Genomic DNA, 15,385 nt, shown 5'->3' on the forward strand with positions numbered 1-15,385 from the left:
TGATGGGCATTAATTTAATCTAATGCTTCTTCGTCTGCGTTTTGTTGGATTATGAGTGGCATTTTCCCAACAGCCCTTGCTGGAAAGGGACGCCTTCATGTGGCATCGACATGACTAGTCTGTGGAGCTGCCTGGTTATACAAATGTCCCTCAGCTCCCTCTCGATCCCCCCAAAGGAGGATGGTGAAGTGCAAGAGAGGCCAACTTAAACCTCCAGTCCACTGGGTTCACATTCCATACGAACCTGGGCCACTGCTACTACTACTACTACTACTTTCTAAAGCTACCAACTAACACAACGCATAAAATCGGTAGCTACGTGCGTTATTTATGGGAAACTCGGGAGATGCCTAGGTTATCGAGGCTTGACCTAGTAAGTGATGGTAAAATGCGTGGGAGTGATTACACATGCTGCTGCCACGCTTGAAGGCGGAAAACATGATAAAGCCGGTGGCGTCCAGGAGAAAAGCCACGGGTGCCTTGAGGCAGACCGCAGAGATGTTCAGTTCCGATCAACAGCTTTCATACACCGTCTCGAAACTGTGTCAGTACCAAATGAGATAATCCTAAGCTGGTCAGTGAAACTAAGGGATTATACAGTACGATGGACAAGGCGACCCCCCCCCCCCGTGCGCTCCTTGCATCCTATAAGTTTTTCTTATCTTCGTGACCAATATCTAGAAAAGATACGATGTAAACAAACGACACATATGTGAATAACACTTATCCATATCCAACCCAATATCTGTCAAAGTTTTAATTTGTGCTTGCGGTATGGCTACTAATTTTTATTTTGTTTTTAAGTAGTACGAACGGTCAGTTACTCTAGAAAAGAACAGAAATTTCTCATATTCAGAAAAATTTATCTGACCTGAAGATAAATATTTCATTGTATGTGAGTACTAAGCATGACATTTTACACCTGAGCCCTCTTATTTCTGTGCTGGCGACTACATACACGTTTTGAGGTTTAGGCTGTCAATATACTGGAAAATAACCGTAGTGACAGACTGTAAATTACATAAGGCAACCTTTCTTAGAACTCTGGCGCTTCAGAACTTGCCGCTGCACCCTTCTCTAGTGGGGTTACGAAATAATGATACCACCTGCTCCGGAAAGGACATGTTGGAAAATTCTGAGAAGTTTTACGCCTATTCCATTTTATCATCTTTATCATTAACACGAGTGAAACCGTAGGCATGACCCAACTTCTGACAGTCATTTCTGAAGTCCTTGGCGAGAGGAAAGCATGGTTGGCGTCTGTCTACAGTAATTGCTGACGGAGCATAACGTGGATACAGGCTGACCAAAACCAGTGCTCACAATTCCTCCTTAAATGATTGTCGGAAATAAGAGGTTTGTATACATTTTCACCCTCTCGGCTTTAATAGTGCATGAGTAAGGCTTCAGCAGAGTACCTGTGTTTAATAACATATCGTTGGTCAATGTTGACGACTTTTGTGGTGTAATCTTATTGCCACGATTATATCCTCTTCGGGAAGGGTGGTGAAGACGTTAATCTGTGTCGCCCATTTTACAGTGTAGGTATGTGGGTCATTGTCACAATAATCTCGAATTTATTTTACAGATAATTGCAAGGACAGTTAGTGTTCATCTCTTTAGTCCCGGCATCTCTCCCTTGCTTAATAGAATTACCAGACGCTGGAAAAAACGTTGTGAAAGACGTCCTTGTATTTTGTTCCTGTCCCCTACAGTAACAGTAGCAGAAGTCCTTCCTAAACTTAATAAAGACAATTGTCTGGTGAAAATGAGAAACTTGAAAGACATCGTAGTAGTAATATTAAAAGTGTTAAATAATAATTTTGCGTCTCACTGTGGCATAATACTTATATAAGCTACATTACTTTCTTTTCTTTGAACACTACGATTGTTCACAGCTCTTATGCTTCATTAGAGCATTTTTTTTTTTTTTTTAATGACCAGGTTACAGTACTCTGGGACAAGGAGACTGCCTGACATTTCTTCCTTAGTGACTTAATTTGCTTGCTACGCTTCAGCATTCTTTTGCATGCGAATTATATCTTTTTATACATGGACATTATTTTCATACATGCTTGTTGTTACCCGCTCTTTCAGGGGGGCATACGAAAGCAGGAGGCAACAGTGCTACGAGTATTTACTGGCATTCAGTTTCTCACCTACCGTATACAGGAGTCTATATAAAGGAATTTTAAACCGTCCACAACCAGACTCCGCTGACGGTTTACCCCAGTCGCTTCATTTCGTCTCTTTTGTAGAAGCTGAACATCACTGAGAATGCGTCATAAACCACCTCATTCCACTTTTATCTGTTGCATACACGCCTCTCATCCTCCTGGAAGTTCAGCCCTATAATTCAGTTCCGTATCTCCTTTAATATTATCGTTCCACCTTTTCCTTGGCCTCTTCCTTCCTTTTTGCCCTTTCCTGTCACTCGCTTTACTTCTGTTCTATGTAAACTTTCTCAATCTCTCATCACTCATTTCTCCATATATCAGTGTACCATACCCTAGTCTGTCTTTTCCGTTATACTACATCTGCTATCACACACCCTACTTACAATGTCATTTCTTACCCTGTCAAATCGGCTCACTCCATATATAGACCTTATGTACTCTACCCTCAATACTTCCAGGTGTGTATAATTTTCATACATGGTACAATACACAGAAGAATATCAACGTGTTATAGGCATAAGTAAGCTGCTGTTCTTTTACCTTAACTTGGACCAGGTTTTTGATCTGTTGCAGCTTATATCATATAGGTGTGTGACAGGATAAGAAAATGCTATGGCTCTACATCCTCTCCATAGCAAATCTTCGTAACTAGCACCACATTCTAGTCAGTCAGTTGGGGGAGGCGGTGGCTCAATCGGTTGAGAGGTGGCCTGCAGTCCTACCGGACCCAGGTGCAAATCCCCGCTGGGGCAGAGAACAGTTTAAGGATTTGAATTTCATAAAAAGCAGACTTTACCGATCTACCAGAAGACCCGCCGACATGTCGTAAAAACACCCCCGTTAATACTAATACATCAGTCCTGTATGAGACAGCCCTAGCATGTATTCAATATGGACGGTGGGTGTTAACGCCGAAGTGGTGACATGTAGAGGTGCATGGTATGTAGGAGGACTACTGGACCTTGAGTGCAGGCTGTGAAGCCTATGCCCAGAGTCGGACACACACACAAAAAAAAGTGTTTTATTTAAAACTCAGCATTAAATGGGGAAGGATGACAGATTAGGCCCAGTTAGATTTGAAAGGGTAAGGTAAAAAAAAAAAAAAAAGCGCCAGGCAGCTTGATCCATACCTCGTGACACTATTCAGTTATCACGAACTGATTTTATACAACTCAGGACAGACCTTTTATATTGAAAGTGGAATCCAACACCTATAGACGAGAAAGACCCCCCAGAGATGAATAAGATCATCTGATTGTGTCAATGATAGAATATAGTACCGTCATCGGAACGAAATTGTTATACGGTACCTTATGAGACAGTGAGCCCAGGTGTGCCCACTCTCACGCTCTCTGTGCCTCGTATGGGAGTATAAGCAACTTCGTCCCCTCTCCCTCAGTCTACCTGCAGTCAGTCTCGGTGTTGTGTCTCCCTGGCAACACACCGTTCCTCTATGACCAACCAGTAATCCAGTATTTGCTGGTCATCGCACTATATATGTGTAGTTGAACGCGTACCTTCACATTCTTAAATATATGTGAGTACCAACGTTTAACTCAGATTATGAGTACGGAATGAACATCAATGAAGTGATATGCAACACACAGCACTCCATTGTGTTACTGCTGCTTTGTTTCATTCATATGTTGGCGGTGCAGGGGTCACCTATGGTTATTCACAGTGTATTCTCTATAGCACTTCATCGGTGTAATGCCCGTACTTAGCCTATACTCCCTCATATAATCTAACGCGGGTAATTTTTTAACCCCGAGTAGGAGAGTCAGAGGTGCCACAATGCTTCCCCTGGCCCTGGTGGTGTGTGGCCTAGTGGTAGCCGTCCCCACCGCCGCCTTCCTCCCCACCACGCTCAACTTCACAGACCCAGCGCTGCAACCCATCTTCTGTCCCAGCAACATGACTGCACCCACCCACGACCACAAGGTAGACTGGCGCGGGGCAGTAAAGGCTAAAAATTACATGTTTGGTGGTGACTGGTTTCTTACTTAAGCATGATCTCCCTCAGTAATAGGTGATGGCAACCATCATACACTCACATATATATATGTAGTGCTGCCTACTTCTTCCTTCATCTTTATCATTCTTTTTTTGTGTCTGCCCCCCTCTCTTCCTGTTTCTCCCATCTTTCCTGTTACTTTTTATTACTTTTCTTTCCATTTCTGGGAGCTGTACATAGAGTGACAAGCCTAATGGTTTCTTGTAACCATTTACAGCGCTGGGTAGTAATCATATAACCAACCAATACGTGTTCCCTGTGTGTCAAAAAGTGGGTTGGTGGAAGGTTAGTGCCTCTCCCCGTAAAACAACCCATAGACAAACGGCCACCCCTTACGGGATTATGGCGCCTAGCTATACAGATATGATCTCCCTTTTAAGTTTTATCATCATCACTGAATTATCATCATCAACACCAAAACATCTCTCTCTCTCTCCTAATGTAAAGGACCAAACTGAAACTTAACAAATTAATCGCTGATCTGGCCAGGATTTGAACTTAGACCCTCGCGCCTCATGCCCGCGCACGTTACCACTGAGCCGAAGAGAGGATCCATAGTTTGCTTCTAAGCAGGGCTCTTATACACCTCATTACATCACTCTTTTTCTCCCCCTGGTGATTAATTTGGTCAGTTTCGACCACACGTGGTAGCGTAGCACGCTGGAGGCCACCAAACTGGTGGAGCCCGCGAACCACACACAGATAGCTCACCCCCGGGATGTAAACTGTCAGCAACATCATGGCCATTAGAGCCAAGCCTCACATCCCACACCGCTGCCAACCGATGTAAAGGACCAAACTGAAACTTAACAAATTAATCACTAATCTGGCCAGGATTTGAATTCAGGCCCTCGCGCGCCATGCACGCGCACGTTACCACTGAGCCAAAGACAGGGTTACCACTGAGCCAAACAGGATCCTCGCTTTTCCTCAAAGCAACGCGGGCTTTTATACACCCCATTACACTAAGGTTGGGTTGAACTTGGAGACTTGCGGTAGGTACGTTTGTATTCTGGACAAAAGTTCGATTTTTTCACCTTAACTCTGCCCAGATTTTCGTCTCTTGGTAGAGCTTATTTCACGGCCCAGATTTTGGCGTTTTTGTAGCTTAATTCGCAGCCCATATTTTTGTCTTTATGCAGCTTAACACACGGTCCATATTTTCGTCTTTTTATAGCTCTTTTCACATAGCTTGTTCTGTGGTAGAAAAAACGGTGCTGTGGCTCTAAAGTTACATCCCTTCCATAGCACTTCTTTTTGAGAAACATCATATTCCAGTGTTAATCCGCTGCTACGAGTCAGCACTCAATATGGAGAGATGGCAATTTTATGCCATGTTAGAGTAAAATGAGTATAGCACGGCGAAATTGTAACCCACTTAATTGACATCGACTAGCTCAGAAAAAAAAAAAAAAACTATGGATTTTGATAAAGTTGCAAGAGAGTGAAGTGGAACATACCTAAGTGGACGTAGAAAAATGGATCTAAGAAGATGACAAGAAAGTTAAGCGGTACATCATCTTACGGAAATTACACATGCTAGAGACGGACTCATTCATGTGGTGGTACTGATACCAGGGTTATGAAGATGACCAGTTATACAAACGTCTCTCACCTACATCCCTGTTCCCCAGGAGGGGGATGGTGACTACTGGAGGATAGATGAACCTACAACAACAACAACAGCTACTACTACTGCTACTACTATTACCACCGATATTACAATGACTGATGTTACAGCTTTTATTAGTCAACTCGAACCTATACATGCATGTTGCCTATATAAATGTACAAATGTATTTTCCCGTGATTCAGTACAGTTATTCTTATTTTTATCTCCACATGGACCTTGCTATAGGGGAACAAGTCAAGAATGAGAGCAGTGGAAATGAGTTACTTGGGAGGAGCATGTGGAGTGACATGGAGGGACAGGTTGACGAATGACAAAGTGAAGGAACGTTGTGGGGTGGATGTGGATGTGGTTGAGAAGGTTAGGAGAAATACATTGAGGTGGTTTGGACATGTGGATAGAATGGAGAATGAAAGACTGACTAAAGCCGTGTTTTTGTCGTCCAAGCTGGAGCTTGGGATTCGAAGCGCGTCTTTGGGCGCTTGGTTTCTGTCCGCAAAAACATTCCAGGATACGTAGAACCGAAAAATTACGTGCCGATCGCAAAGTAAACAGAGGTGTTCGCCGAAGACGATATTTTGACGAATATGCAACTAACACGAAGCCGATATTTGTGCTGAACTGGCTATATGTCGTTAATATTAGCCACCTGCACCCTAATTTTATGTACATTGTGCTAATTTCATCATATTTATCATTTACGTGTCATTGCTGGCCAATCTCACTCTCCTCAAGCTAAGAGGGTGTATGTAGGTGAAGCGGAGGGAGGGAGAGAGTGGGGAAGACCGAGGATGAGGTGGAGGGATGGAGTTGAGAGGTATATGAGGGAGGGGCGAGTGAATTGAGGGGTGGGTAGTCAAATGATGGGTGACAGTGACTTGGAGGCGTTTTGTCTGCGGCCACCCTTTGCGGGATTAGGGCGTCGGGCTATAGATAGATAGATAGACCTCCGCCAACAAAGTTGAAGGAGGGTATGTGTTCACCTCTGTCCACAAGTTATGTGAATATATTTGTTGATGGATTTCAGTGAAATTTTGTGGATAGATGGGCCAAGGTTGAGTTGATGAAATTTTGATGGTGACCTGAGTTTACATCCTGGTTCAGGATTTTTCTGTTTGTCAACAAGATATCTAAATATGCTACTGATGTATGTCAAAGAAACTTTGTGGATAATGTGGGTCATGGGCCAAGGAAGAGTTGATTAAATTTTGATTGTGATCTGAGTTGTCAGGTATAGATGTTGGTGGAGGTATGTGCTCGTTGAGTGCTGTCTCGTTTCTGACTTTTGTTGTAATGGATCCTCTAGAAGAGAAGTATCGGTACTGTACCATATTCCTTTTACTCTAATAAAATCCCAGGTATAGTCACCGAGGGCATCACAACACCCCCAGGAGGAGCCTACAGAGGAGCAGACAGAGCGCGGCCTGACTCCTGGCAACAGGGATGTAAGTCCGCCCGGGCCGCATGCTCCTGTGATCCGGAACTCGCCCGCCGCCACCATAGCAGGAAACAGAGACTACTTTGCAGGCAAGCCGACCCTCGACAGGATCAGGGTGGAGCTACTTCCTTAGCTCCAAGCAGCACCCCAGTGATAGCCAGTAGCTGTGCCCTTTGTGAGACGGCCTGTAGCCGCTCAGACCTCCTAGAGACGGCCTGTAGCTGCTCGGAAGGCTTTCCAGAGATGGCCTGTAGCTGCTCTGCCCTGCAGGAGATGGCCTGTAGCCGCTCCCCCTTAAGAGCCATGGCCTGTAACCGGGTTCAGGCGACTGCTGGTAGCAGAGCCCTTAAAAGGCCACGGCCTGTAGCCGGGCCCCACGGTAGGAGACAGCCGGTAGCAGCTCCTCCGTCAGGTGCTGCTATACCCCCCTACAGGAGCCAGCGACAGCTGGTAGCCGCGTTGGGGAGAGAAGGGTACATCCCCTCTCCTCCTGTAGTTGTCTCAGAGGACAAGACACAGGCGACGGCCGGTAGCCGTGCCCGTTGGCAGGAGACGGCCTGTAGCCACTCCTCATCGGCACGTTGTCCTCCATACAGGGCTCAGGCGACGGCCGGTAGCCGCGCCGACGGGTAAGTGACGGCCAGTAGCCACGCCTATGATGAAGGGACGGCCTGTAGCCGCCCTCGTTTTGTTGCCCACGGGACACCCAGTGACGGCCAGTAGCTGCGCCGGGGAGGAGCACCAAAGCCCCTCGCCCCCTGCGACTCCATTATGAGAAGGCGTTCTGCCATCAGACTTGCCAACCGGTGGGGGCTTGGACGACCCTACCGTCCACCACCAGCGAGGCAACCTTCAGGAGGAAGGCCTCAGCCTTGAGGATCCGTGGAGAGGCCCTGTACTATCTCCAGGGCTATTCTCCACACAACCGGCTCTAGAGGGACCCTACCTGACGGACTCCGATGGAGGCTGACGCCGTAGCCCACTCCTGACGGCGTCACCAACAGCAGGAGACCACAGCCGATGGGCCCCCGAGGCCGTCCCCAGGACCCCTGGGCAAGACCTCTCACCCTGACACAGAGGACACTCGTCCTCCATCAGGTGCCTGAGTGAGCGCTTCAGGAAAGTCTTCGGCCCCAGTCCCAAGGGCTGGACCCCAGTTCCCAGCCCCGACAGTGTTGGGCCCTTTGCTGCACGCGGTCCCAGATGAGAGAGAATGCCCCTGTGAGTGATCCTGTGGCCGCAGGATACACCTTAAGTGCTGTTCTTTGTACTATACACTTTTATCCTGAACTATTGTCTCAACAGTATCCTGCAAGATACTGCTACTCCCGATCTCAGTACATGTTATATGATTGCCTAGATTCCTGTTTGTGACATCTACCTGTTCCACATTAGGATTTACCAATATACGTGTAAGGTTGTTGCCCTGAGTTTTTGTGCCCTGCCTCTCTCTTATCTGTCTAAGCTCTGGTCTAGAAAGGGAACCCAGCTGCACACTAGGCGTTCAAGGGATGGGAAGCTGACCCTTAAACACCTAGCATAACACTCTAATTTGGCCTGTAATTGAAGTTGCAAGATAGTGAGAATGTGGCAGAGTATAAGAGCATAGTGGAAGAAAGATTGGGAAGGTATGAGTTAGAGCAGATGGAACGGGTGGAAGACATAATTATGTAAGATATTCATGGAAGAGATAGGAGCAGCGTGTGAGGTGGTTTGTGGAGTGAGGAGGAGATACAGGGGTGTACAAGGGACAGCATGGTGGAATGATGAGGTGAAACGAGTTGTGGAACAAGAGAAGAAGGTATATAGTAAATGGCTAGCAAGTAGAGGTAGGGGAGAAGATGAGAGAGAGAAGATAGAGGTATATGTCAGCAGGAGAAGGGAGGTGAAGAGACTGGTGAAGGAGAGTAAGAAGAAAGTGGATGAAGAGTTTGGGAGGAATCTGAGTGTGAAATGAAGGGAGAGTAAGAAATTGTTTTGGAAGAAGGTAAAGAAAGTAAGGCAGTGTGAAAGGGGAAATAGTAGGGGGATGATAGATAGGAATAATAGATTGTTGGTGGAGAAGAGAGAGAAATTGAGGAGATGGAAGGAGCACTTTGAGGATTTGTTGAATGTAGAGAGTGAGAGCAGTGCGAGTATAAGTGGTTGGGGAATGGCTGGGAGAAGAAGAGATGAGAGGATGAAGGAAGAGATCAGTAGGGCAGAAGTAGAGGAAGAAATGAAGAAGATCAAGATGGGAAAGGCCCCAAGAATTGATGGAGTGTGTGGTGAAATGCTGAGGTATGGGGGTGAGATTGTTGTGGAGTGGTTATGGAAGTTGTGTAGATTAACTTGGGAAGAGGGAAGGGTTCCAGAGGACTGGAAATCAGGTATACTTGTTTCTTTATACAAAGGAAAAAAGGAGAGAGAAGTACAATTTGTGATAACCATAGGGGTATTTGCCTTCTTAGTGTGACTTCAAAAATATATGGTACAATATTCATTGATAGGGTTAGGCATATGACAAAGGAGCTAGCTAGAGAAGAACAAGGGGGATTTAGGAACGGAAAAGAGTGTGTAGATCAGATATTTGTTCTAAGATGTTTAGTGGAGAAGTATCTAGAGAAGGGAAAGAAAGTGTATGCTGCCTTCAAAAACTTATGACAGAATAGATAGGCAAGGTATGTGGAAGGTATTAGGAATATATGGAGTGGATGGGAAATTGTTGAATGCCTTGAAGAGTATGTACGAAGGAGCTAGGGCTACGGCGTGAGTGGATGGTGAGCTGAGTGAGGTCTTTGATCTCAATGTGGGACTGAAACAGGGTTGCATGATGTCTCCATGGCTGTTTAATATATACATGGATGGGGTTGTAAAGGAGGTGCAAGGTATGGCAGTGGATGTAGGGGTGGCTCTAATGAATGAGGGTGAGATTTGGAAGATTCCGGTGTTGCTGTTTGCTGATGATACAGTATTGTTGAGTGAAGATGAATGGGAGTTGCAAGGTTTGGTGAATGAATCTGGGACAGTGTGTAGGAAGAGGAATCTGATAGTTAATGTAAACACGAATAAAGTTATGATGTTTGAGAGGAATGAAGTCACAGAATGTACAGTGAGGTTGGATGGTGAGGATATGGAGAATGTGAGTTCATTCAAGTACTTGGGTAGTGTGATGAGTAAGGATGAAACTTTTGGGGATGAAGTGCATGAAAGGGTACGGCAGGGAATGAAGGTTGTTGGTTCACTGAAAGCAGTGATGAGAAATAGGGAGGTGACCATGGAAGTTAAGAAGTCACTGCATGATAGTATTGTGATCCCTACCCTGACGTATGGAAGCGAGGCGTGGACCTTGTAAGAGGGGAACAAGTCAAGAGTGAGAGCACTGGAAATGAGTTACTTGAGAGGAGCATGTGCAGTGACATGGAGGGACAGGTTGATGAATGAAGAAGTGAAGGAACGTTGTGGGGTGGATGTGGATGTGGTTGAGAAGATTTGGAGAAATCACTGAGGTGGTTTGGACATGTGAAGAGAATGGAGAATGAAAGACTGATTAAAAGGGTGTATGTAGGTGAGGTGGAGGGAGGGAGATGGAGGGGTAGACCAAGGATGAGGTGGAGGGATGGAGTTGAGAGGTATATGAGGGAGGGGGGAGTGAGATGGGGGGAGGGTAGTCAAATGGTGGGTGACAGAGCGACTTGGAGGCGTTTTGTCTGCATCCACCCTTTGCGGGATTAGGGCGTTGGGCTATAAATAGAAAGATAGATAGAATTGTCATCTCCTCACCTTGAGTGCTGAGTTATAACAATAGATTTATGCTTGTCACAAAGAAGTGCTATGGAAAGGATGCAGAGCCATAGTATATCATCTTATTCTGCCACAGAGCTACATGAGATAAGGCAAGTTAAGGAGAAAAAAGTATACTTGTTACCATTTGACTAGCCCTATACACTGCTGTGCCCTCAGTATTGTCTCTACATGTGGTATGTTAAGAATTTAATGCTAGGCCTATTTACGAGTATGTAATGAGTCAGTGTTACAGGACAGACCTAATAATAATAAAGTTTAGGGTGCTGAATAAATAGTAAACAATGGGGTATTTGAAAATGGCTTTCTCTGATGATAGTATGACCCTTGTGTGTTGATTGTGAAAGGAAAGGAGTGTCTGGTGGGAAGGGAATATGGCTCCTAAAGCCTGAACAGAACTGTTATACAGTAGCAAGAGTTCTGGAGAGAGAGAGACTGAGAGAGAGAAAATCATATTTGAGTGTTTATGTAAAGTAGATCATTTTTAACTCCTTGACAGTAGAGGTATCACCTAACCTGAATGCAGTTTTGGCAAAAGTAGCCTAGCATATAATACACCATTGCATCATTCATCAGCAACTAAATAATGAAATGTGAAACTAGTTGATACTCTCATAGTTGAGATGTCTCTAATATCCCCCACTTCATTTAGCATCAGAGGACTTTATTCAGCAAAGACCGAGTCATCATTAATGTTCATGGTGGGACAGCTCTATGGTAGTACTCTATTCCAGCTAATGCCAGATGACTTTATTCACCTGAGAGTGAATATGAATTTAAATGACTAAGCAATATATTAAAATGGTAAGAAAGTGCAGTTACCCTTCAGTTTTCTTAGATAATTACAGAAACATTACTGTGATGATACTAGAAAATGATTAGGCTATTCACTATCAAAGCTGACTATAATAAGGGATGCTGGCTGAGCTGTATCGGAACACATGGTCCATGGGTTGATCAAGGGATGCTACCCCTGCTACCTGGGCAACACCCTGGGTTTATCACACTGTGATTAGTATAAAGTAATTTACATATATATTTTCCATTCTTTATTGCCAAGCCCTAATGACTTTGGAAAATGATATGGGCAACACCTCAGAAATCTTCCTGGATTATCTCCCTGTGTTCTTTACTTGGTGTCAAAAAATTAAGGGCCTTCTCACACCTTTCCTCCCTATTTTAATAATACTTTTGTATCATACCACGTTGAGTACACCGCTTCCCGTCCGATCAGCGAAGTTAAGCAACGTTGGGTCTGGTTAGTACTTGGATGGGTGACCGCCTGGGAACACCAGATGCTGTTGGCATCCCTACGTGTCAAGTGGGGTTGGTGGAGGATTAGTGCCCCTCCCTGTAAAACAATTAACTCTAAGCCCTTGGCCACCCCGTTTGGGATACATGGCGTCTGGCAATGAATGATGAATGATGAACTACTAATTTACACATTTTAACCTCAGGCCATCACCAGGGAAGCACTACGGCGTGAGGTGCGACGATACTTCCTGGAGAACCCGCCTACCAATGACACCTTCACCATCCCAGAGGATGCCTCACTTTCACAGATCTTCAGGGCATACTATGGTCCCACCTCCTCCCCAGCACGCTTCATTAAGGTTGGTGTTGCATCATCCCAGATTAGATCATGCATTACAAGGGGCAGATCTAGCTTTTAGTAAATTTTTTTTTTCTGCTGAGGACAATCATGCATTTAGATGCCATAAGTAAAAATGTAAATATGCTGCAATCACTAAAAACAAATCTTTATCGACATAATCAAACCCATAAAAAAATGTTTGGAAAACTTGAATATCTTTTTCCATTCAGTAATTTTACAATACATTCATTTATATGCAAGCTGTCTGTAGTCACTTTTTTTTAAATAGTAAAAGTGAGGTAAAGATATGGTCAAATGCCATGAGGTGTGTAGCAGCAGTACTGGGTTATTTTCATAACCTAGGCCTACCTTTGTTGTGGGTTATTCACCTGCCATCTTGAGATAAAAGGACACTATCGTCTAAGTTACACTTTTTACCTGCTAACTCACACAGGATGGCTGGACACCTGAGAGAAGTGCCTCCAGTTTTCCACATCATGATGCTAATGGGGTGAAAATTTTGTAGGTAGTATAGCTGAAGAGAAAGGATAGGTTCAGACTCCCTGGACCCCCTTCTAGATCTGCCACTGATTTGTTCAACTTTTTTCCAGAGGTGTTTGACTTTTCTGGTTGTAAAGTTTATTTTTGTTGAACTTCAGTGATTAATATATTCTCACCCCCTCCCTGACTTGGTTCATGATTCCCCTTAGCTGGAGGATATGCTTTATTCTGGCTACCACCAGACAGTTTTATGCAGTTTTGGAGAGTTTCCTTATATGAAGTAGTTTATGAAAGCTATATATATATCCCTCCAGTTCAGTCTCTCATCAAAAGATAGAAGAATAAAACTGAAAAGATGTTATCATAGTGAAGTGCTTACACAACAGTATGTGGCTGTTGTCTGTTCCCTGAATTTGTAACTGAACTTTTCATTTTTTATGCAGTCGCTGTGCTAATTCTATAGTTACGGTAATTATTATTTGTAATCAAATTACAGTACTGGCATGCTTTGTAATATCATGGTGAAGGATGGTTCTAGAGAGGGACACCTACATGTGGTGACACTGATATAGCCAAGTGGCTCTGTTGTCTGGGTATGCACAAACATCCCTGAACTCCCTCCCTGTCCCCTGAAAGGAGGATGGTGGACTGCAGAAGAATAGCAACTTCATCCTGCAGTTCACTGGATTCAAATTCAGATGAGCCTAGGGCCACACCAACAATGGGATGTGCAGTGCCATTTCAGACAGTACAGTACAGTACTTGTGTTCTACTCAACTTTTATTTCTCCTGCCAGTACTAGCCTAAATCCTCTTTTTTCTTTTTCTTCTTCTTCTTCTTCTTTTTTTTTTTTTTTTTTTTTTAACCATAATGACATGCTCATGTTTCCCTTAATGTCACTTCTGCTGTTTAATTCGATTTTTCATGCCAGTCTCTTTATGCTGTTCACGGTAAACAGTGAAATGGTCAGTGGATAATTTGCTTAGTACTGTACAGCCAGATTTTTTAATCAAATTTTATTAATTTGTTTTTTCTACTTAGCCAGTGCTTTAATTCCTTAGTTTTTGTCACACGCAATGTGCAACTCAGGAATGTATATATGGAGAAGACACTGATACTACAGTATTTCATTCACACTCCCTATATTACTGTAATCATTCCACCAGGAAAGTTCTGCCTAACCCAAATGAAATATCATTTCCAGGCATTAGCAGGAAGAGAATGCAATAGGTGTCATTCCCTTAACAGGCAGTGAACAGCATAGCTTGGAGCAATGCCATGACAGAGGTGAGAGGACAGCAGAAGTTCCATACGGCTTACCATATGGATGGAGAGAGTATACAGGAGGGTCATACGCTACTGCAGGAGCGCTACCACCGGTTAATATCAACAGTTACCACCGGTGAAGATTATGATAATGCCAGGGAGCTTCTAGGTACTTCACTTAATGGTATTCAGGTAAGAGAGTCCATTAATATTCAGTAATCATTAAAGGTAGTTGTGTGGTATCATTTATAGATCTCACACAAACCAAGCTGAACAGAACCACCTGCAATCTTACTGAGAAAGCCTTATCTTCCTTTTTTTTTCCTCTTCTTTGCCAGGGTTATAAATGAAGTACTGTACCTCAAGTAGCCATCATGGCTAAGCTTGGTCTTATTCAGTCTGGGTTGTGAAATATCCATAAACAAGGCTGTAGAAATTAGTTTTATAATAACCTAATGTTGAACTCCAAGACCACTTTTTTCTCCCTGCTGAATAAAATAATCACTGCAGAGGTGATGGTTTTTATACTTTGACTGCATATTAGTTCTCTCTACTGAGTCAAACTGTCAATGAAGGAGTTATTGCTATCATTAGAGATTGTTTTTAACTTTTTAACTGCGTTCGGTTTCAACATAATGGTCATAAGTTTTGCAAATTCCACTGCCATAACAGTGAAAGGGTTCTACAGACTGTTTTTATCCCATTCATGCAGCAGAATTTGCTTCTGCTGAATATAACTGCCTGGAAATAGTGAGAAAATTTTTAAGTTTGACCATCATAGTCAACTGTTCTTTCATTTCACCTGTCTACAGGACTTCTACTCTCAGACAACATGGGTTGAGCTGGGGCAGAATGGTGTGCTTGAGGGGCTGGGGCTGCCTGGGTCTGATATAGGGGAGGTGGCTGGCCCTGATGACCCTACCTGCACCAACTGTGACGATGTTATGGTCAGTAGCATGACACCTTTGTGACAGGTGGTCAA

At 44.0% G+C, this 15,385-nt stretch overlaps 1 protein-coding gene and 1 pseudogene across 1 annotated transcript in view; both read left to right on the top strand.

The window, feature by feature from the left end:
• The first annotated feature begins 380 nt into the window (after positions 1-380).
• LOC145414940 (uncharacterized) overlaps positions 381-15,385 on the top strand; it is a 59,889-nt gene continuing 44,884 nt past the window's right edge. The window contains exons 1-6 of the mRNA XM_080284352.1: positions 381-548; positions 2,776-2,821; positions 4,006-4,118; positions 12,500-12,655; positions 14,386-14,595; positions 15,216-15,350. Of these exons, the coding sequence (XP_080140478.1) occupies positions 381-548; positions 2,776-2,821; positions 4,006-4,118; positions 12,500-12,655; positions 14,386-14,595; positions 15,216-15,350 (828 nt within the window). The remainder of the gene's footprint in view (positions 549-2,775; positions 2,822-4,005; positions 4,119-12,499; positions 12,656-14,385; positions 14,596-15,215; positions 15,351-15,385) is intronic.
• On the top strand, positions 12,232-12,349 carry LOC145415204 (5S ribosomal RNA; annotated as a pseudogene).

The sequence above is a fragment of the Coenobita brevimanus genome, chromosome 101 (assembly GCF_032717465.1).
Source record: "Coenobita brevimanus isolate Jiangsu-jjx chromosome 101, ASM3271746v2, whole genome shotgun sequence".
NCBI lineage: Eukaryota > Metazoa > Arthropoda > Malacostraca > Decapoda > Coenobitidae > Coenobita > Coenobita brevimanus.